Source organism: Oryx dammah, unplaced genomic scaffold (genome assembly GCF_014754425.2).
Source record: "Oryx dammah isolate SB20612 unplaced genomic scaffold, SCBI_Odam_1.1 HiC_scaffold_19, whole genome shotgun sequence".
Taxonomy (NCBI): Eukaryota; Metazoa; Chordata; class Mammalia; order Artiodactyla; family Bovidae; genus Oryx; species Oryx dammah.
This window is the reverse complement of record NW_024070203.1, coordinates 82,068,581-82,090,667: the sequence shown is the minus strand read 5'-3', so window position 1 is coordinate 82,090,667 and position 22,087 is coordinate 82,068,581. Positions and strand designations below refer to the sequence as shown.

General features: G+C 39.4%; 2 protein-coding genes across 2 annotated transcripts in view; both read left to right on the top strand.

Annotated features, from left to right (window-relative positions):
- Positions 1-12,456, top strand: part of TMEM67 (transmembrane protein 67) — a 45,135-nt gene extending 32,679 nt beyond the window's left edge. Inside the window, exons 24-28 of the mRNA XM_040261082.1 lie at positions 6,236-6,352; positions 6,457-6,561; positions 7,148-7,250; positions 10,187-10,329; positions 11,271-12,456. Coding sequence (XP_040117016.1) covers positions 6,236-6,352; positions 6,457-6,561; positions 7,148-7,250; positions 10,187-10,329; positions 11,271-11,351 — 549 coding nt within the window. The 3' untranslated portion in view covers positions 11,352-12,456. The remainder of the gene's footprint in view (positions 1-6,235; positions 6,353-6,456; positions 6,562-7,147; positions 7,251-10,186; positions 10,330-11,270) is intronic.
- On the top strand, positions 71-1,372 carry LOC120878493 (COP9 signalosome complex subunit 5-like). The gene has a single exon (XM_040261083.1). The coding sequence runs from the start codon at positions 201-203 to the stop codon at positions 1,203-1,205; it is 1,005 nt and encodes a 334-aa protein (XP_040117017.1). The 5' UTR covers positions 71-200; the 3' UTR covers positions 1,206-1,372.
- Positions 12,457-22,087: the final 9,631 nt, after the last annotated feature.

The following is a 22,087-nucleotide window of genomic DNA, read 5'->3' as shown; positions in this document are numbered from 1 at the left end:
GATTACTTTTAAAAGTTGCTAGAATATCAACTCATTACCCTGAACATTAAAAGAGAATAAATCGGGTGTCATGGCTGCCCCGAGAACCTAGTGTGAGTTTGCACCTGCGGTGCGGTGGGTTCGGAGCCCATGCCCGAAAACCTAGCGAGATAAAGTTGCGTCTCGATTGCGGACGCGACAGCTTATCCGATTCCTCGGTGATGGCGGCTTCCGGGAGTGGCATGGCCCAGAAAACGTGGGAGCTAGCCAACAACATGCAGGAAGCCCAGAGTGTCGATGAAATCTACAAATACGACAAGAAACAACAGCAAGAAATCCTGGCGGCGAAGCCCTGGACTAAGGATCATCATTACTTTAAGTACTGCAAAATCTCAGCATTGGCTCTACTGAAAATGGTGATGCATGCCAGATCAGGAGGCAACTTGGAAGTGATGGGCTTGATGCTGGGCAAGGTGGATGGTGAGACCATGATCATTATGGACAGCTTTGCTTGGCCAGTAGAGGGCACTGAAACGCGAGTGAATGCTCAGGCTGCTGCGTATGAGTACATGGCTGCATACATAGAAAATGCTAAACAGGTTGGCCGCCTTGAAAATGCAATTGGCTGGTATCATAGCCACCCCGGCTATGGCTGCTGGCTTTCTGGAATTGATGTTAGTACTCAGATGCTCAATCAGCAGTTCCAGGAACCATTTGTAGCAGTGGTAATTGACCCAACAAGAACAATATCTGTAGGGAAAGTGAATCTTGGAGCCTTCAGGACATATCCAAAGGGCTACAAGCCTCCAGATGAAAGACCTTCTGAGTACCAGACCATCCCACTTAATAAAATAGAAGACTTTGGTGTACACTGCAAACAATACTATGCCTTAGAAGTCTCATATTTCAAATCCTCTTTGGATCGGAAATTGCTTGAGCTTTTGTGGAATAAATACTGGGTGAATACGCTGAGTTCCTCTAGCTTGCTTACGAATGCAGACTATACCACCGGTCAGGTCTTTGATTTGTCTGAAAAATTAGAACAGTCAGAAGCCCAGCTGGGACGAGGAAGTTTCATGTTGGGTTTAGAAACACATGACCGAAAGTCAGAAGACAAACTTGCCAAAGCTACACGAGACAGCTGTAAAACTACCATAGAAGCTATCCATGGATTGATGTCTCAGGTTATTAAGGATAAACTGTTTAATCAAATTAACATCTCTTAAACAAGCACCAAGTAGTACTTTTGCCTGAAAGCCAGTATGAGGAAAAATACTCAAGTAACACTTTAAAACCAGTTACCAAAAATCTGATTAGAAGAATAAGGTGCTCTGAAGGTGTCCTGAATATTAACATCCTATAATAAAATTCTTTAAAATGAAAAAAAAAAAAATAAAAGAGAATAAATCACATATTATCCTGCAGTTCCTTTATGGAGTGTATTTCAAGGTAAACTGAATAATTCACGAGGGAAAGATCTTCCTAAAGGAAGCAAGTAAAAGAATTCTAAATTAGAAAATTATCGTTTTGTATTGACTAATGAATTAATACATATAGGCTACAATCATCAATGGATGGTAAAACAATTAAGTGAAGGATAACAGGGAACTTTATAATCAGGTTGACATTATTTGAACACACTGGCTCAATCTTACAACATGTAAAAATTAGGAAAGTGAAGTCGCCCAGTCGTGTCCGACTCTTTGCGACCCCATGGACTAGTAGCCTACCAGGCTCCTCCCTCCATGGGATTCTCCAGGCAAGAGTACTGGAGTGGGTTGCCATTTCCTTCTCCAGGGGATCTTCCCAACCCAGGGATCGAACCCAGGTCTCCCGCATTCCAGGCAGACGCTTTAACCTCTGAGCCACTGGGACTGACATTATGTACTTCCTGTTATGATGCAGTGAGGAAGTACATAATATCACCCATGAAATACTCTTGCCTAAGAAAATTGAGCCTGAATGTAATCAAGCCTCTAGCTCTAACTGGAAATCAGGTCTCTAGTTTACAGTAAATAGAGGGGATAGAGAGACAAAATAAGTAATACCACAGAACTGTTTAGCCAGATGCAGAATGTTAGGATGTCTCATAAGACAAATGACCCAGTGTCCCCAACAAATTAGAGGCATGAAAAGAAAAGGAGAAGTGATAGTGGTGGTAGAAGAAAGTTGTTAGATGTTAATTTTAAGGAAAAAAAAAATCAAATACAACGTGTAGACTTTGAATCCTGATTCAAAGAACCAACTATCAAATTAAAAAAAAAAAAAAAACCTTTGGAAAAAGTCTTGGTGATTTAATGGGCTAAATATTAAATTATATTAAGGGAAGATCAATTTTATTAGAAAAATTGGCATTTTTTTCAAGGTCTTATTGGTTAGAGATACTAATTTGCAAATGAAATGACATGGTATCTGGAGTTTGCTTTAAAAGAAAAAAGTTGGGAAGATAGATGAAACAAAATTGGTAAAACAGTAATTGTTGAAGTTGAGTGATGGATGGTTCACTGTTCTCTCTACTGTATATTTTAGAAAACGTCCATAAGAAAATTTAAAAAAGAAAAATATGTACCTAAGAGGAAAAACCAAGAGGATTTATTGATTAAGGGACTATACCTGTGACTTGCAAGAATTTAAAACATGGTCATAACATCTCAGTTCAGTTCAGTTGCTCAGTCATGACCAACTGTTTGCAACCCCATGAACCGCAGCACGCCAGGCCTCCCTGTCCATCACCAACTGCCAGAGTCTACCCAAACCCATGTCCATTGTGTCGGGGATGCCATCCAACCATCTTATCCTCTGTCGTCCCCTTCTCCTGCCCTCAATCTTTCCCAGCATCAGGGTCTTTTCAAATGAGTCAGTTCTTTGCATCAGGTGGGCAAAGCATTGGAGTTTCAGCTTCAGCATCAGTCCTTCCAATGAACACCCAGGACTGATCTCCTTTAGGATGGACTGGTTGGATCTCCTTGCAGTCCAAGGGACTCTCAAGAGTCTTCTCCAACACCACAGTTTAAAAGCATCAATTCTTTGGCGCTCAGCTTTCTTTATAGTCCAACTCTCACATCCATACATGACTACTGGAAAAACCATAGCCTTGACTAGACGGACCTTTGTTGGCAAAGTAATGTCTCTGCTTTTTAATATGCTGTTTAGGTTGGTTATAAATTTCCTTCCAAGGAGTAAGTGTCTTTTAGAGGAACAATTTATTTAATACATTGAACTGAATCAGTTGATTAACTGTGAGAAATTATACCTGGATTGAAGAGTTAAATTTTAAAAATGAAACTATGAAAACCTAGAAAAGAATATTTCAGTTTGGGAGATGACAAAGCATAAAATAGAGAAAGTATCAAAGTATTATTTATGGTATAGAATATTTATTAATGTATAGAACATTTATATAGCCACAATTATATAGATAAAAGATGTAGGGTAAAATTTCCATAGTAAATATGACAAAGATATTGATCACAATACTGAAAACATATAAATCAATAAGCAGACTAAGTTAAAAGCTTAATGGAGGGAATTCCCTGGCAATCCAGTAGTTAAGACTCTATGCTTCCTTTGCAGGGGGACTGGTTTGACCCTGGTTGGGAAACTAAGATTCTGCTTGTCGCACAAGCACAGCCAAGAAAAAGAAAAAACAAGCAAGCAAAAAAAAAAAAAAACACCTCTTCAATGACAAAAAGATTTTTTAAAATAAGTAACAGAATAGACTAAAAACCTCTAAAAATGTTAAACTCACAAACCATGGAGGAAATGAATGTAAAAATGACATATTTATTTTCTTCAAATTACCAAACTTTTATTTTAAAAAGCTAATACTTAGTAGCATCAAGGACAAGGTGTAATGGGCACTGATCTTAGGATACATTTTCATAAACCTGCTGGAAAGCATTTGTTACCAAGAGCTTTCTGAGAGTTCATTATCTTCAGCTTACTGATTCTATGAATCTAACTAAAGGAAATAATTAACAATGTGAATAAGTGATTATGTTCAGGATCTTTATCATGGGTTATTTATAAGGACAAAGAATACATAAAAATGAAAGAACATTAAGTAAATTGGTTTATCTATACAGTGAAACCTTAGGTAAACATTAAAACTCATGTTTTATAGAACATTTAGTGATCCCAAGAGTTGTTCAGAATATAATGTTACATGAAAAAGAAATCAGTATGATGATCCAGATTTTATACCATCTCTATGTATATGCCTAGACAACAGCTAATGGAATACCTTAAAACACTGGTATCTCCTGGTGTTGCAGTTATAGATGAATTTTTTTTCTTTTTGTATTTCTCTGTATTTTATAAATTCTCTATAATCAGAATCTTTTTTATAAAGAAATTCACTACACATAGACTGCCTTGAAGTCAGTAGAAAACCAAGTGTCATGTTTGCAGCTTAGGTTTAGACAAAGGAGGAGAATGTTAAGCTCCAGAGTAGGCAAATAAAGTTAAGAACAGAGGCAAGAGTACTTAAGCTGAACAGTGAAGCATCTATGAGAACTGGCCAGGTCAAGGGTAGGGTGAAATGTTACATATGAGAGACATATCTCAGGAATCAAATTGTGTCAAAGAGACTTGCAGTAGAAATCTGATCTGTAACATTAACCATTGGGTCATATATCACTACCTTTTTAGTGAAATTAATTGAGGAAGTGTATTCAAAGTGTTTGACACTATTTCCACTGTTTCCCATGAAGTGATGGGACCGGATGCCATGATCTTCGTTTTCTGAATGTTGACCTTTAAGCCAACATTTTTACTCTCCTCTTTCACTTTCATCAAGAGGCTTTTTAGCTCCTCTTCACTTTCTGCCATAAGGGTGGTGTCATCTGCATATCTGAAGTTATTGATATTTCTCCCGGCAATCTTGATTCCAGCTTGTGTTTCTTCCAGTCCAGCGTTTCTCATGATGTACTCTGCATATAAGTTAAATAAGCAGGGTGACAATATATAGCCTTGACATACTCCTTTTCCTATTTGGAACCATGTCCAGTTCTAACCGTTGCTTCCTGACCTGCATATAGGTTTCTCAAGAGGCAGTTCAGGTGGTCTGGTATGCCCATCTCTTTCAGAATTTTCCACAGTTTGCTGTGATCCACACAGTCAAAGGCTTTGGCATAGTCACTAAAGCAGAAATAGATGTTTTTCTGGAACTCTCTTGCTTTTTCCATGATCCAGCGGATGTTGGCAATTTGATCTCTGGTTCCTCTGCCTTTTCTAAAACCAGCTCGAACATCTGGAAGTTCACAGTTCACGTATTGCTGAAGCCTGGCTTGGTGATTGCAACCATGAAATTAAAAGACGCTTACTCCTTGGAAAAAAAGTTATGAGCAACCTAGATAGCATATTCAAAAGCAGAGACATTACTTTGCCAACAAAGGTCCGTCTAGTCACGGGTATGGTTTTTCCAGTAGTCATTTTTGGATGTGAGAGTTGGACTGTGAAGAAAGCTGAGTGCCAAAGAATTGATGCTTTTGAACTGTGATGTTGGAGAAGACTCTTGAGAGTCCCCTGGACTGCAGTGAGATCCAACCAGTCCATTCTGAAGGAGATCAGCCCTGGGATTTCTTTGGAGGGAATGATGCTGAAACTGAAATTCCAGTACTTTGGCCACCTCATGTGAAGAGTTGACTCATTGGAAAAGACTCTGATGCTGGGAGGGATTGGGGGCAGGAGGAGAAGGGGACAACAGAGGATAGAATGGCTGGATGGCATCACTGACTCGATGGATGTGAGTCTGAGTGAACTCCAGGAGTTGGTGATGGACAGGGAGGCCTGGCGTGCTGCGATTCATGGGGTTGCAAAGAGTCGGACACGACTGAACGACTGAACTGAACTGAACTGATGCAAAGTGTTTTAGAGAACAAAAAAAGACCATTTATAAAACTTGGTAATTCTAGACTAGACTTTTTATCATTTATTAAAGAGCAATAAATTGATTATAAAGAAAGCTAAGACTATCAATATATGGTAAACTTAGTATTTGAGTTTTTATTTATTTATTTATTTTTTAAGTAGGGAGGAGTAAAGCCACCTGGACAGAGGTATGATGTAGAAATTAGTAAGACCTGGAGGGTAGTGGCAACCTTGGATACTATTAAAATTGCTTTGTCTCAAATAGAGTTTCAGTACAACTTCAGTTGGCTTCCAAGTCTTATAATATTAAATACTGCATCTTCTTTTTAAGATAGGCAGAATTGTCATTATCTTGATGTTAACATAATTTTTTTTAACTTTTCAGGAGAATTTATGTAGCCAAAGAGGTTTGGTACCTAATACAGATGGTCAGACTTTTCAGATTGCAATTTCTAGCCAGATGAGGCAACACTATGACAGAATTCATGAGACACTAACAAGGGTTTGTATAACTACAATGTAGATATATTTTCTCAATATTTCGTGTTATTTAGATACTGAGAACGTAAGGCATGTTTCATTTACCCTTGTCTCTTTTCACATTAGAAAAATGGCCCTGCTAGACTCTTGAGTTCTTCAGGAAGTACTTTTGAGCAGAGTGTAAAAGCATATCATACTATGAATAAATTTCTTGGCTCTTTCATCGATCATGTATGTATCATCATTTATTTTTAAGCTAGAGTCAAAATGCAGTATTTAAAAGGGTAACCAGGAATGTCAGTTATTTCTTCTGTCAACCAAGTCAATGAACTTAGAACCCTTGTGGGGTTGGTTGGTTGGTTGGTTTGTTGGTTGTTTTTGCTGTAAAAACTAATACTGTTTTGGCTGAAAAAATTAATACTTTGTGGATGGAGTTAGGTTATGTAAAAGTAAAACGAGATTTTTACATGTCTGTTAGCATGATGATTACCTTAAAATATGTCTATACTGGAATTTTGTTAGTTACCAAATATTATCAATTATTTATTGTAGAAATATGCTATGGTTGTATTCATGAAAAGCTCGTTATAAACTGATTTTCAGTACAGGTAGCCCTAAGTACTGCTATCAGAGTTTAAAATTTAAAACATTCTTAAAGAGAATTTTGTTATAAAGTCCAGTGTAATAAATTGTCTTTGAAGAACCAAACCCAAAGGTTTTCTTTGGGTACTTTCATTTTTCTTTCCTTCTGATTTTATAAAAATTGGAAGCATTTGTTTCACTGCTATTTTCAAATGACTCTTATTTTTTGTATTAGGTTCATAAGGAAATGGACTACTTTATAAAAGATAAATTGCTTCTTGAAAGAATTCTTGGAATGGAATTCATGGAACCAATGGAAAAAAGCATCTTTTACAATGGTATCCTTCAAATGCCTTTGATGAACTTTATTTTTATTTCCCAAGCTTGAAGGAACATAATTGTAGTTATTGTCTTTTGATTTTATACCTTTATCTAGAAAACTTAGTAAACTTCAAGGAATTATAGTAGTTTTCTATGTCCCATTTTATTATAGGTCATGTAGGAAGAAACATATATACAAGATAATTATTCTACAAAAAAGTAAAAAATGAAGCTGAATTTTAAAATCAGTTGTACACATGGAAGAGATAGTAAAACAAATAAATAAAAATCTATGTATTGAAATATTCATTCAGTGCCACACTTATGAAACTTTTAAAGAATAATGTTCATGATTTATCTTAAGTTTTTGTTTTATCCAACTTCTTAAAAATGGCACATATGTATGACAGGAATAGTGACTAAAATGGTTTTTTTATCATTAAAAAGAAAGTATATATGTCACTTTTAATATAATGTTAATAACCTCTTATGTGGCTTGGTAAGAATGGAAATGGTATGCTATACCCAGTATCCTGGGCTGGATATCACTCACCCTCGTGTTATTGAGAAGCACATGTTGTGCCAGTCCTGGGATACACAGGCCAGTGGTCCCTCCCTTGGGCATCTTGATTGCAGACTGTGGAAGGTAGGCCTGTGATGGATGAGTGGAGTGATGCTGGGATAGAAGTGTGTGCAGACACGAATTATACTGGCTGTGGAAAGGAAACTTAGTTAGACACAGTGAAGCCAGATGACAACATGGTGAAGTCTGAACTGGGTCTTAAAAATAAGTTAGTTGTCAAACAGGAGGGTCCAGGGAAGAGAGGTGAAGACATTTGTGCAGAAGGGGGAAGGGGCATTATGTACTTACGAACTTTATGATTGAAGTCTGGAATGGAGTGAGAGAGTGCGTGAATGATAAAGAGGGCAGAGACCGAATCCCAAAGGCCTTGTCTGACACCTTAAGGAGTTTTGCTTTATTTTATCCATAGAGCACTTGTTTTCAGAAACATTTTTTAAAAATGTTTTGTCCTACAGGACATGCACTGGTTGTTCCATGAAGGTATGAAAAGAAAATATTAAAAAGTCTATTTGTATATTTGCAATTCTATCATTCTTAATTTATATATTTTTAAAATTATATGTAGTAGTAATTCGTAAACTATGCCTATTATGAGATGCATGCTCAACATTTTATTCTGATAGGGATACATGATCAGAATAATTTGGAAACCACTTCTAATGAACATGGATGTCATCAGAAAGCCTTCATATCTGATTCATAAATTGGAAGAATTATTTTGGCAGGAGTTAAACAGATGCAAGACTGTAATAATATGACTTAGTCATTAAGAATATAGCTTTCAGAGTCTTCTGGTCTTGGGTTTGAAATCTGCTACTAGTTTTGTGAACTTGAGAAAGTTGTTTTCCTTTCTGAACTTTAATTATTAAACTCCTGTAAAATATAACCTTCTAAAGGTTGTTGCGTTTACACGTGTAATCATTGTGTAAAGAACCTGGTGTGGGTAGGCACTCAGTAAAATGATGTTGTTACCATTTCTAATAATAATAATACAATCATCATCACCATCTTCATCTCTGTAGGGAAATGAGAATATGAGCAAAGGCAGTAGTGATGGGGATAAAGAGGAAGAGATTGCCAGAAATGTTAAGGGAAAGAAGGGGTAGGAGAGAAGCAGCAGTCAAAAATGATGTGGACTTCCAGCTTGACGAGGTGGCTGGTGGTGGTGCCGCCCTTCCCCGAGAGACGGGGTGGAGTGCAGGTGGAGGATCAGGTTGTGAGGGAAGAGGATGAGTTTGGTTTTGAGTATGTGGTGTCTTGTGGCACCTTTGAGACATCTCGGAAGAGATGTCCCGTCGGCCATTAAATGTAAGGGGCTGGGGGCCTGGATCTGAGGGGAGCGTGAGAGTGCACAGTAAGTGGGGAGGTCTCATCAGAGCAGGTCATTGCTGGAGCAGCAGCAGTGAAAGGTCGCCTGGGAAGAGCCTACAGAGCTGGCTTGTTTGTTAGAATATGTAGACAAGTATATGCACAGAAGTGCACATCTCGTAAGGATAGGGCTTCATGCTCAGTGAATTTTCACAAACTGAATATATTCCTGTAACTAGCATCCTGATCAAAAAAAGTGTTATAAGCAAGCCAGATGCCCTCTAGTATAAAAACAAGGGTCCTAACTGGGTGTTCCTGGGCCACTGCATCGCTGAAGAGGCTCTGGCCCTCCCTGAAATTGTGTGCGAGAATCATATGTGTGTGCTTTCCCCACTGCCTCCTGTGAAAGGGTCTGTACCTTTCATTAGAATTTTAAAAGGGTGTTCACATCCCCAAAAGGATGAACCCACCCCTGCTTGGAGAGTGAAAAGAGGTCTCAGAGCAGAACCTTGGGGAACTGTTTGAGGCATAAATTGTAACACAGTCTTCTAGTCCTTGCTGGTTTTGTTTTGCCTTTAAAAAAAAAATTGAAGTATAGTTGATTTACAATGCTGTGTTTTTATTTACAATGCTCTGCTATACAAGAGAGTGTGTTTTGCTTTTTAAATTTAATCTTATCTTCGAGAATTTTTCTAAGATTCTTTAACCTTTAGTTATATAAACAAATAGAGAAAGGACATTCATTATCTGGTCATTGAAAAATACAGACTGTATACTTAAATTAGTAGCAGTTACCAAGCTTTTGCTGCAAATGTTAAAACTACTTTCCTTGGTTAACCTTTTAGATTAGCAAATTTAATACCCCTTGTTTATTTTTTATAAGTCATGAAATATTTTTTCTTTTTTTAAAATTCAAGTATAATTGACATAGAATAGCCATGGAGTATTATAGTAACTAGTTATTTTAAATATTCAAGTTGTATCACCAGAAATTTATCACATTTATTATTCTATTTTTAAATTTCTAATTTATATCTTCTAAATTGCCTTTTTTTTTAATAGATGAAGGATATTCTTTCAGCAGTGTTCTGTATTATGGAAATGAAGCTACTCTTCTTATTTATGATCTGATGTTCTTCTGTGTTGTGGATTTGGCTTGCCAAAATTTTGTTTTAGCAGCCTTCCTTACATATCTACAACAAGAGGTAAATTTAAGAATTTTTTGTGGATTTCTTTGAAGAGAAATATATGGGAAGTGGATATTTATTTTTATTGCAGAGAGTATCAATGTCTACTTACACTCAGAATTTATAAAGATTTAGAATTTGATTAGCCCTGCCAAAGAAAGGAAAAACAGTTCAACCAAGTTCATTTTACACTCTCCTTCAGAGTCAGTGAAATACCAAGGACTTGTGGAGGGCATAAATTGCTTGACCAAATGTGAAAGAAATCCAGTAGGAAGACACTTAAGTTACCTTTCTCTCTTAGATGCCAGCATTGAGCAGAATTAGAATCCCATTTACCATCTGCACCAATGTTACCATTATAAAAGGCAAACTCTGAGATCTAGCTCAGGGCTCAGCCAGTATAACTTTAAATTCCCATATCACCTACCTGCTTGGATGAAAAAACAGCTGCGTGGATCAGTGTGGAACCTGAAATGGAGACTTCAAGAAAAGCCAAGTTTGTTCTAGAAATGTTAGCATTCGTATCACTGACATATTCCCCACTTAGATCAAAGTAGTGTATGAATTAGTGGTATGATGAGTTAGTTCTTGATAGAGATCTAGAATTAGGAACACATTTTGTTCCTAACAGTTCTTTTGATATTTCCATAGATTTTAGAGCTAGGGGAAACTTGTCTTGCCAAATATTTCAAAGTATATTCCTATGAACATAAGGGAATTTATATTAATTTATTAAAACATATTCTGAATAGGGACATACACTGCTTCAGTATTACAAAAGATGATAGTCTTGAAATAGTTTTGTATATCACCATGGAATTCAGGTGTCTGCTACATGAAAATAAATAGCTGCAAGAATTGGCTAGTTTAATTTAGATATTTTAACTGACATGCACATTTAATTTCCTTTATATGTATTTTCCCTCTGAAGTGTTTTTACTTTTTTTTTTTTTTTTCAGATTTTTAGATTTATTCGTAATGCAGTAGGACAGAAGAATTTGGCATCCAAAACACTGGTGGATCAAAGATTCCTGATTTAATTTATTGAATAGATAAAGACAATTATAATCATGGCCAAAAAAAAGGTCATGATTATCAAGTTAGTTTGCTATATTTTTTAAAACTTGTAATACAAATTATTCTATTTTTATTTGTTTTTTAATCTACAGGAAGATTTATTTTTATAACTCATAGAAACATAAACTTGCTTTGTGAATATGTAATATGATACAATGAAAAATATTGTTTTCCTGTTATGCATGGTATTTAATTCACTAGCTCATAAACTAGATAGCTCTGACAATGGGACCAAAAAAAAAAGTCTAAATTGCTTTCAGCATAACATTTTTTAAATGATAATCGAAACAGTCCCCATCATTTGTGTCTGTAAGATTATTTTATAACTAGATTTGTGTATATTTTCTCACATTGAAAAAAAAATTGATTCTAGTTCAAGCCTAGTTTTCAGTTCATTTTGTTTTATATACTTTATGGTTAAATAAATGTTGAAAATATTTTCAAGTTTACTTAGATATTTGAAATTGTATGTGGGCTGACTCAGTTGCTCACTCTGGCAGTGGACTGATTCACTGTTGGATTAATAGGCAGTTGGTGAAGTGGTACACTCTCACTCCTTTGTTTCCCTGCATTATTAGGTCAATATGCTCTTTCCATGAAGTATATTTATATCTATAATATATAAATATCACTTATATTAGTGAGCTGTAATATGTGACATTTTCCCCGATAGTTTTTTATACATTTTAATTACTCAGCATTTTAAAAGCACTTCCAAACATTTGCTCTTCAATTGTGTTTAAAGATTATAAATAACAAATGAACTGTAAGTTATCATGTTATGTGAAAGTGGTTTATTGAAAGCAAACTTAGGCCTGAGCCACATAGCCAATAATTCTCCATGATATCATTTTTTTTCAAAGTACTCTTTAATAATCCTTTTCATTGTATACTGTGAACTTGAAAGTCACCTTTTATTCAAGTATAATGGTCATTAATGCCCAAAGCAACATTTTTTTCTGCCTTCTGGTTAATGCTATGTAAATACTTAAATGTATTGCTATGTAAATATTGTTTCTATTACCAAAATGAAAATATAGAATAAAGCATATTATTAGTGTCTCTCTTTCCTCTCTGATTCAGTATGTATTTTGTGAAGTAGCATTTAGGAATGCACTACTGGATCTGGTGTCCCCAGCCATTGCTGAAGCCGAATCCTTTAAAAGCATTACCGGAACCTTGAGGATGACTGAGGAGAAAGGGGGAGGCTAATAAGTTGAGGATCTGAAACTCTGCTTTCTTAAGGGTCGGCGTACAGAGATGCCTTTCTGAAAGGCTCAGAGATAAGTAAACATACCAGCCTGGATTTGTAAAGCCACCTACTCAGAAGCTTATGAAAAAAATAACAACTCTCATTCCACATATGAGAAGTTAATATTCATGTGAATGTTTGTAAGTGGAAGTTTCAAAAAACAGGTCAGTTGGCTCATCTGCTGATAAATTAAGGCAGAGAAAAGACATTTGAAGTAGTTTTGTACAGTATTATTTTTACTTTGGTGAGGTATGCGCTCGGGTTTTCCTGTATTGTTGACCCCTGTGTTCATGTTGCATGATTTAAACTTTGGGATCACGTGCTTAATTCTCTCCTAGACCTGTAGTCTTTTGTCCGTTTCTGTAACACCAACCCACTGTGTGTGCGTGCTCAGTCGCTCAGTCGTGTCCAGCTCTTTTGCGGCCCCATGAACTGTACCCTGCCAGGCTCATCTGTCCACGGGATTATCCAGGCAAGAATACTGGAGTGGGCTGCCATTACCTCCTCAAGGGAATCTTCTCCACCCAGGGATCGAGCCTGCGTCTCCTGTGTCTCTTGTGTTGGCAGGCAGATTCTTGGGAAGCTCCCCACCCACTGTACTTTGTATCTTATATCCGTAATTTTTCTGATAACATGGAAACGTTTGGTAAATCTCTTGGTCATTTCAACATGAAGCAACCCTAGGTTCACCTAGAGGTCCTTTACAAGCTGCCGTGTGCTTCGTACCCTCCTTAGAAATGCACAGGCCCCGAAACCAAGTCTGTGCATCCGTCTCTATCATGTGATGTTTATGTTTGCTTACTTCTTGTGCTGCTTCCCTGCCAAACTGCCTTTTGAGAAGGTCTGCTGTTTACCTAGACTGAGAAGCATTCAAAGTGCCCGTTAATTCAGTGCTTGCAGGCATGAAACAGGTAAACAGGTACTTTTTTGTTGTCTGTAAACATTGACAATAAAAGCTGAGAGGAAATAAATGTAAATGGAAGAGCAGTATGGCTTAATGGAAAATGCTTCAAATTTAATAGCAGAAGCTATGTATTGGAATTAAAATTTTGCCCTTTGTCACTCACGAGCTTTGTGACTTTACACCAAGTCATTTGGCATCTTTGAGTTTCATTCCACATCTTTACAATGGAAATGATATCCTTTGCTTACCACTTGTTGTGACAATTCATTAGGATAGACTTATAATAACCATAAACACTGGAATTTTGTATACTTTAGTTTGAAATTTGTGCCTTCTTGCTAATAAATTCTATGATATTAAAACTGTGGCTGCTGATTTCAGTAGTTAACCAATGAAGATGCTGGGCCTTCTGCTTCAGTCACCCCAGCCTCAATGAGGAAGAGGCCTCGGTTGATGTCACAGCTTTTAATGAAAGGAGGCAAGAAGGAGCTTTTACACCATGTTGTAAGTGTGCTTTGTGGTACACATTAGTAAAAAGGAGTAGAGAGTGGAATATCGTCTCTGGAAGGGAGGGTTTCTCTTACATGTTCATTCAAGCAACATTGCTTCCCATTCCCACTCCAGAGGTGCTCAGAAGGGTAAGACAATTAGTAGAGGAAACAGGCGTGTTAAGCAATAATTACAGCAATCTGAAAAGTGCTACAGCCACCAGGGTGTGATGTGGGGAAAGCTCTTAGGTATCTGGTCATCAGGGCTTTGACCTGACAAAGTGGTACTTGATCTAAGATTTAGACGAGTACAGTCAAAGGAAAAGTATAAGCTCCGAGATGAAGCGCATGGCCATTGAGTACTATAGGTGGTTTGAATAGGTATATTTATGCTTTTTACAAATACTCTGTATATTACATTTTAACATCTTAATTTTTTTTTTTTTTTCCTGGCTAGGGAGAGACTGCCCTATTGGGACTAGCCAATTCTTAGAGGTAGCAAAGGGCTCAGCCAGAAGCAGGCCTCTGATAGCAAAACTCACCAATCCAGAGCCATACCTGCACCATCTGGCCCTAATCCCCCAGAAAGCAGCATCCCTCCGCCTTCATCATCCAGGCAACCAGGGAACTCCTTTAGCCTCGGGCCTGCTGGAATGATTCGAGCTAGCCAGTCCCAAGTCGTTACCCTGCCCTGCCTTGCCTTTCCTGCAGAATGCAGAAACTGATAAAGGCCAGGACCCAGGCTCACCCCTCGCTCCTGTCTCTGCCTCCTGACTGACGCTGGTGCTTCCCCACGTGGCTCTGCATGGCATGGGTCCTGTTCCTAGGACCTGCGAGTATAATAAACTCTGTTTTCCTGAGCCTCTCCTGTGTCTCCTCTTGGTGCTGAACCTGACTGATTCCCGTAAGAGAACCCAGGACAGCGCATTTGGGGATTTTGGAGGGAGACGGTTGGAAAGGAAAACAGGAGCCGTATCTCTAAAGGTCTTTATATAAAGCCCCAGTGTGTGGAGAGTTAGCCAAGCTAAGTTTCCCAGTCTGCCTTCAAATGAATACTTAGCTCCCCAGTGAATGAGTAAATGGACGGGGCGAGAGAGGGCCTTCTACAGTCAGATTGCTCTGGTATTATTGATGCTCTGGGGCTGGGATGTTGGTGCTCCTGCCCCTGTGTTGCCTGGCTGCATGTTAACAAGAAAATATATTGCCTAAGAGAGACAGTAAGGTAGTAAAGGGTATTTAGTGGTTGAGAATACAGACTCTGGGGCCTACCGCCTGTTCAAGTCCTGGCTCCACCGCTTACTAGTTGGGTAATTTGGGATGGCTTCCTCAGCTGTTGTTCAGTCGCTCAGTCGTGTCTGACTCTTTGTGACTCAACGAACTGCAGCATGTCAGGCCTCCCTGTCCTTCACTTATCTCCCAAAGACTGCTCAAACTCATATCCATCGAGTCCATGATGCCATCCAACCATCTCCTCATCTATATCTTTTTCATAGAGCTGTTGGGAAGATTAAATGAGTTTACAGTGATAAATGAGATTAAATGTGTGTACAGTGCCTAGAAGAGTACCTGGCACACAGTAAATACTGTGTAGTTAGTACTCAGTCAGTTCAGTCACTCAGTTGTGTCTGACTCTTTGAGACCCCATGGACTACAGCATGCCAGGCTTCCCTGTTCATCACCAACTCCCGGAGTTTGCTCAAATTCATGTCCATCGAGTCGGTGATGCCATCCAACCATCTCATCCTCTGTCTTCCCCTTCTCCTGCTTTCAATCTATCCCAGCATCAGGGTCTTTACAAATGCATCAGTTCTTTGCATCAGGTGGCCAAAGTATTGGAGTTTCAGCTGCAGCATCAGTCCTTCCAATGAATATTCAGGACTTTTTTCCTTTATGATTAACTGGTTTGATCTCCTTGCAGTCCCAGGGACTCTCAAGAGTCTTCTCCAACACCACAATTCAAAAGCATCAGTTCTTCAGCACTCAGCCTTCTTTACAGTCCAACTCTCACATCCATATGTGGCTAATGGAAAAACCATAGCTTTGACTATGAGGACCTTTGTTGGCAAAGTGATGTCTCTTTTTAATACATTGCCCAGGTTTGTCATAGCTTTTCTTCCAAGGAGCAAGTGTCTTAATTTCATGGCTGCAGTCACCATCAGCAGTGATTTTGGAGCCCCCCAAGATAAAGTCTCTCACTGTTTCCATTGTTTCCCCATCTATTTGCCATGAAGTGATGGGGCTGGATGCCATGATCTTAGTTTTCTGAATGTTGAGTTTTAAGCCAACCTTTTCACTCTCCTCTTCCACTTTCATCAAGAGGCTCTTTAGCTCTTTAGTAGTAGTAAATCCCATTAATATTTAATTCTGAAAGAAAGACCTAGATTAGTTCCTTAGGAATCTCCATTAAGACACTGTCACAATGCTGGGAATGCTAGAAGTAACAGCAGACAAACTGTGGATCTTAAAAAATAACTTTGCTTCTATTATAGTTACATTACAAAAGAAATACATGTCTGTGGCCCACGGATAAACAAATGACAGTGGGACGGAGACTAGAAACAGAGCCACAGGCATACATATACAGTCACTTGATTTATGACAAGGGCAGTACCGTGAGGAAAGGGTGGTTTCTCAATGGTCAACTGACTAGTGCAGCAGAAAAAAAATGAATGAATCTTCACCCCAGTGTCACCCTTACACACAAATCAGTTTCAGGTAGATGGTAGATCTAAATGTGAAAGGTTAAACGATAAAGCTTCTAGAAAATAGCACTGGAAAATATGTTCATAACATTGGTGTAGGCCAAGATTTCTTAAACAAGACCCAGAAAAGACTAACCGTGAAGAAAGACACTATTGAGTTGGACTTCACAATTTACAGTAAGTTTACAATTGTGCGTATTTACAATAAATGTAAAATTTCCATTTCCATTGAAATTAGGAACTCTGTTCATCAAAAGATACTGTTATAAGAATGAAAAGAGAAACTTCAAGTATGAGGAAAAAAAGTTTTTAACTTGTATCTGACAAAGTGCTCCCATTCAGAATTAAAGAACTCAAACCGGTAAGGAAAAGGCAGACAACCCAATGGAAAAATGGGTAAAAAAAACTGAAGGATGCATCTCCCAAAAGAGGGATTTCAGTGAACAACAGGCACATATGAACAGGGCTCAACTTTAGTCAGCATGAGAAGGCAAAATAAAATCAAGGAGGTACATGGCACCCCACTCCAGTATTCCTGCCCGGAGAATCCCAGGGAGGGAGGGGCCTGGTAGGCTACAGTCCATGGGGTCGCAGAGAGTCGGACGCGACTGAGCAACTTCACGTCACCACCAACTACCAAACCACCAAAATGGTTAAGCCTTAAATAACAAGCACGGTAAGGAAGTGGAGCGAATGACCGTTGACACTACGTTTGTTATGTAAAGTGAGAGGGTTTGTCTTACTGGGTTGGGCTGTTTTCCGTCTCTCAAGGCTGTGGAGACGCCGTCTGTCCCGCAGGCGGCGGCAGAGCGCACGCTGGGCCTGCCGGCCGCCCTCTGTGCCAAGCGGGGCTGCGCGCTGCGCGCTGCGCTCCCCGCGGCCGGCTGCGCGGCCTCGACCTTGTGACCGCTCCTCACTTCTACTGTCCCTCCTGTACACGTAATGCTGAGGTTTTCCCCAACCCAGGTTTAGGAACTGGATGCTAAAAATGGAAATACAAGGGAGAGACTCACAAAACAGCTTATGTTCCAGGGTAGAAAAAAGAGCTCCTTAAAAATCTAATGATTATGGAACCCTCCCCCCACCATTTTTAATAGGCTACACCTTCACATTAAAATCTTAAAATCAAACCATTTTCCAGAGTATGTAAGGTCTCTTTTATACATACAGTCTCATCAAATGGGATTCTATATGGTATTTTCCTTGTATGCTATGATATATGATATATCACAACATAAAATATGACTTGTTAATATATGTTATATACTTTAATTGTGGCAACTTCAAACCTTCAGCAAAAGGCAATATAGTTTCCAAAACTGTGCAGCCGACTCTCTTTATGTGAGGCCCCTATATTAAGCAAGATAACAAGCTGCTGCTGCTGCTGCTGCTACTAAGTCACTTCAATTGTGTCCAACTCTGTGCGACCGCATGCGACCGCATAGACAGCAGCCCACCAGGCTCCTCTGTCCCTGGGATTCTCCAGGCATGAACACTGGAGTGGGTTGCCATCTCCTTCTCCAATGCATGCATGCATGCTAAGTCGCTTCAGTCGTGTCCGACTCTGTGCGACCCTATGGACAGCAGCCCACCAGGCTCCTCTGTCCACAGGATTCTCTAGGCAAGAATACTGGAGTGGGTGGCCATTTCCTTCTCCAAGAGAGGTTTTTCAGTAAGTATGCGGCATGTTGACATGTGTGTGCTTCCCCCCTATTTTTTGCTTATGCAATATTTGTACTTTCTAATACTATTATCCCGTCACTTCTGGGGAAATAGATGGGGAAACAGTGGAAACAGTGTCAAAGACTATTTTGGGGGGCTCCAAAATCACTGCAGATGGTGACTGCAGCCATGAAATTAAAAGACGCTTACTTACTCCTTGGAAGGAAAGTTATGACCAACCTAGATAGCATATTCAAAAGCAGAGACATTACTTTGCCAACAAAGGTCCGTTTAGTCAAGGCTATGGTTTTTCCAGTGGTCATGTATGGATGTGAGAGTTGGACTGTGAAGAAAGCTGAGTGCTGAAGAATTGATGCTTTTGAACTGTGGTGTTGGAGAAGACTCCTGAGAGTCCCTTGGACTGCAAGGAGATCCAACCAGTCCATTCTGTAGGAGATCAACCCTGGGATTTCTTTGGAAGGACTCATGTTGAAGCTGAAACTCCAGTACTTTGGCCACCTCATGTGAAGAGTTGACTCATTGGAAAAGACCCTGATGCTGGGAGGGATTGGGGGCAGGAGGAGAAGGGGACGACCGAGGATGAGATGGCTGGATGGCATCACGGACTCGATGGACGTGAGTCTGAGTGAACTCCGGGAGATGGTGATGGACAGGGAGGCCTGGCGTGCTGCGATTCATGGGGTCGCAAAGAGTCGGACACGACTGAGTGACTGAACTGAACTGAATACTATTATACTGTTACTTTTCTACTTTATATCTCATGTTCTTTTACCTGATGGAATCAGAAAAAAATAATCACACAAAGTCTTGGCCCAACTGAGAGAGCCATGGTCAGTGCTATTGCTGGGCCTGGTCTCTACCAATTTGATCACCTTTAACTTGTACCTGTTTCTCTTCCATGGGGAGAGAATAGTGGGGTTTACCTCAATATATAATCGATATAAGTTTACTGCATTCACTAAAACTATATCCTATAACTGTATGAACTTACAAACAACTTTCCTATATACACCTTCCAATTACAAATCCATGTTTAAATGATGTAGCAAATATAAACAAGCTTTTTCACCAAAGATTTGGACTACCCCACCCGCCCCGCCCCAACAATCAGTTATTTTGGCTATTTGGGCACAACCGTGAGATATAGAAGGAAGCCCTTGGGTAGCAAGAGGCACCACTTAAATTCATCTTAAGTGAAAGATCAGGTCGGTTTTGATCACTTTCTTATCCTAATTGTCTGACACTGCACCTGGAAAATAAAAGCAAATGTGTGAAGGGATGAAATGGATGGAAAAATGAATGAAGGAAGGAATGAATGAATGAATGGGTATTCTGGTCAAGGCTATTGTCTATAGTCACAAAGTCCGGGGAAGATGTCATGCTGCCATTACTGCTTGCCACTGTGGAGCAAAATCAATTTTCAAGTATTTATCTAGTGCTTATATATGTCAGATACTGGGCTCTACTTTTATAGAACTTAAAGGTGAACAAAAAAGGCAGAATAACAACAAAAAAATACAACTGTAATAAGTATTCTATTAGTCTCCTATAGCAGCTATAACAAATTACCACAATTTAGTGGCTTAAAACAACATAAATTTAAGATGTCACAGTTCTAGACAGCAGAAGTCTGAAATGGCTAAAACAAAGTTGTCAGCAGGGCTGTGTACCTTGTGGAGACTCAAGCGCACACTCTGCTTCCTTGCCTTTTCCAGCTTCTGGAATTCCACCTGTATTCTTTGCCTCTTGGCTCCTTCCTCTTTTTTCAAAGCCACCAGCATCAGTTCAGTTCAGTTCAGTCGCTCAGTCATGTCCGACTCTTTGCGACCCCATGAATCACAGCACGCCAGGCCTCCCTGTCCATCACCAACTCCTGGAGTTCACTCAGAGTCGCGTCCATCGAGTCCGTGATGCCATCCAGCCATCTCATCCTCTGTCGTCGCCTTCTCGTCCTGCCCCCAATCCCTCCCAGCATCAGAGTCTTTTCCAATGAGTCAACTCTTCGCATGAGGTGGCCAAAGTACTGGAGCTTCAGCTTCAACATCATTCCTTCCAAAGAAATCCCAGGGCTGATCTTCAGAATGGACTGGTTGGATCTCCTTGCAGCATAGCATCTTCAAATCCCTCTAGGACTCTGAATCTCCTGCCTCCTTTTCACTTATAAGGACTCCTGTGATTATTGGGCCCACCAGACAATTCCTATCTTAAGGTCCTTAACCTCATCACATCTTCAGAGTCCCTTTTACCATGTAAGGTCATGTATTCAGAGATTCTGGGGATTAAAATGTGACTATCTTTGGGGGCAGGGGGTGTTATTCTGCCTACCACAAACAAATCTATAGGGTACAAGAACATAGAACTTGTTTTGTAGCCTAGTAAGGCCTTGTGTAGGAGGAATATTTTAACTTTGACATAAACAATGAGCAGGAATCAGCCAGAATGATGGGGTGGGAATGAGCGTGAAGATTTGCAGAGAGAAGGAACATGAGCAAAGGACCTGTTCTTCAGTAGCTCAGTTGAGTCTAACTCATTGTAACCCCATGGACTGCAGCACACTAGGCTTCCCTGTCCTTCGCTATCTCCCAGAGTTTGCTCAAACTCATGTCCATTGAGTTGGTGATGCCATTCAACCATCTCATCCTCTGTCACTCTCTTCTTCTCATGCCCTCAATCTTTCCCAATATCAGAGTCTTTTCCAATGAGTCTGTTCTTCACATCAGGTGGCCAAAAGTATTGAAACTTCAGCATCAGTCTTTCCAGTGAATAATCAGGACTGATATCCTTTAGGACTGACTTGTTAGACCTCCTTGCTGTCCAAGGGACTCTCAAGACTCTTCAATACCACAGTTCAAATGCATCTGTTCTTTGACACTCAGCCTTCTTTAAGGTCAATTCTCACATGCATACATGACTATTGGAAAAACCATAGCTTTGACCATATGGACCTTTGACAGCAAAGTGATGTCTCTCCTTTTAAATACACTGTCTAGTTTTGTCATAGCATTTCTTCCAAGGAGGAAGTATCTTTTAATTTCATGGCTTCAATCACTGTCCACAGTGATTTTAGAGCCCAAGAAAATAAAGTCTGTCATTGTTTCCATTTTTTTCTCCATTTGTCATGAAGTGGCGGAACCAGATGCCATGATCTTAGTTTACTGAATGTTGAGTTTTAAGACAGCTTTTTCACTCTCATCACTTTCACTCTTATCAAGAGGCTCTTTTAGTTCCTCTTCACTTTCTGCCATTAGGGTGGTATCATCTGCATATCTGAGATTGTTTGATATTTCTCCCGGCAATCTTGATTCCAACTTGTGATTCCTCCAGCCCGGCATTTCACATGATGTACTCTGCATATAAGTTAAATAAGCAGCGTGAAAATATACAGCCTTGATGTACTCCTTTCCCAATTTTGAGCCAGTGTGTTGTTTGATGTCCGGTTCTAACTGTTGCTTCTGTCCTGTATACAGGTTTCTCAGGAGGCAGGTAATGTGGTCAGGTACTCCCATCTCTTAAGAATTTTCCACAGTTTGTTGTGATCCACACAGTCAAAGGTTCTAACATAGTCAATGAAGCAGAAGTAGATGTTTTTCTGGAATTCTCTTGCTTTTTCTATGATCTAATGGATGTTGGCAATTTGATCTCTGGTTCCTCTGCCTTTTCTAAACCCAAC

Excerpts from the sequence above, each read along its gene's own strand:
- LOC120878493 (XM_040261083.1), top strand. The coding sequence starts at position 201 with ATGGCGGCTTCCGGGAGTGGCATGGCCCAGAAAACGTGGGAGCTAGCC.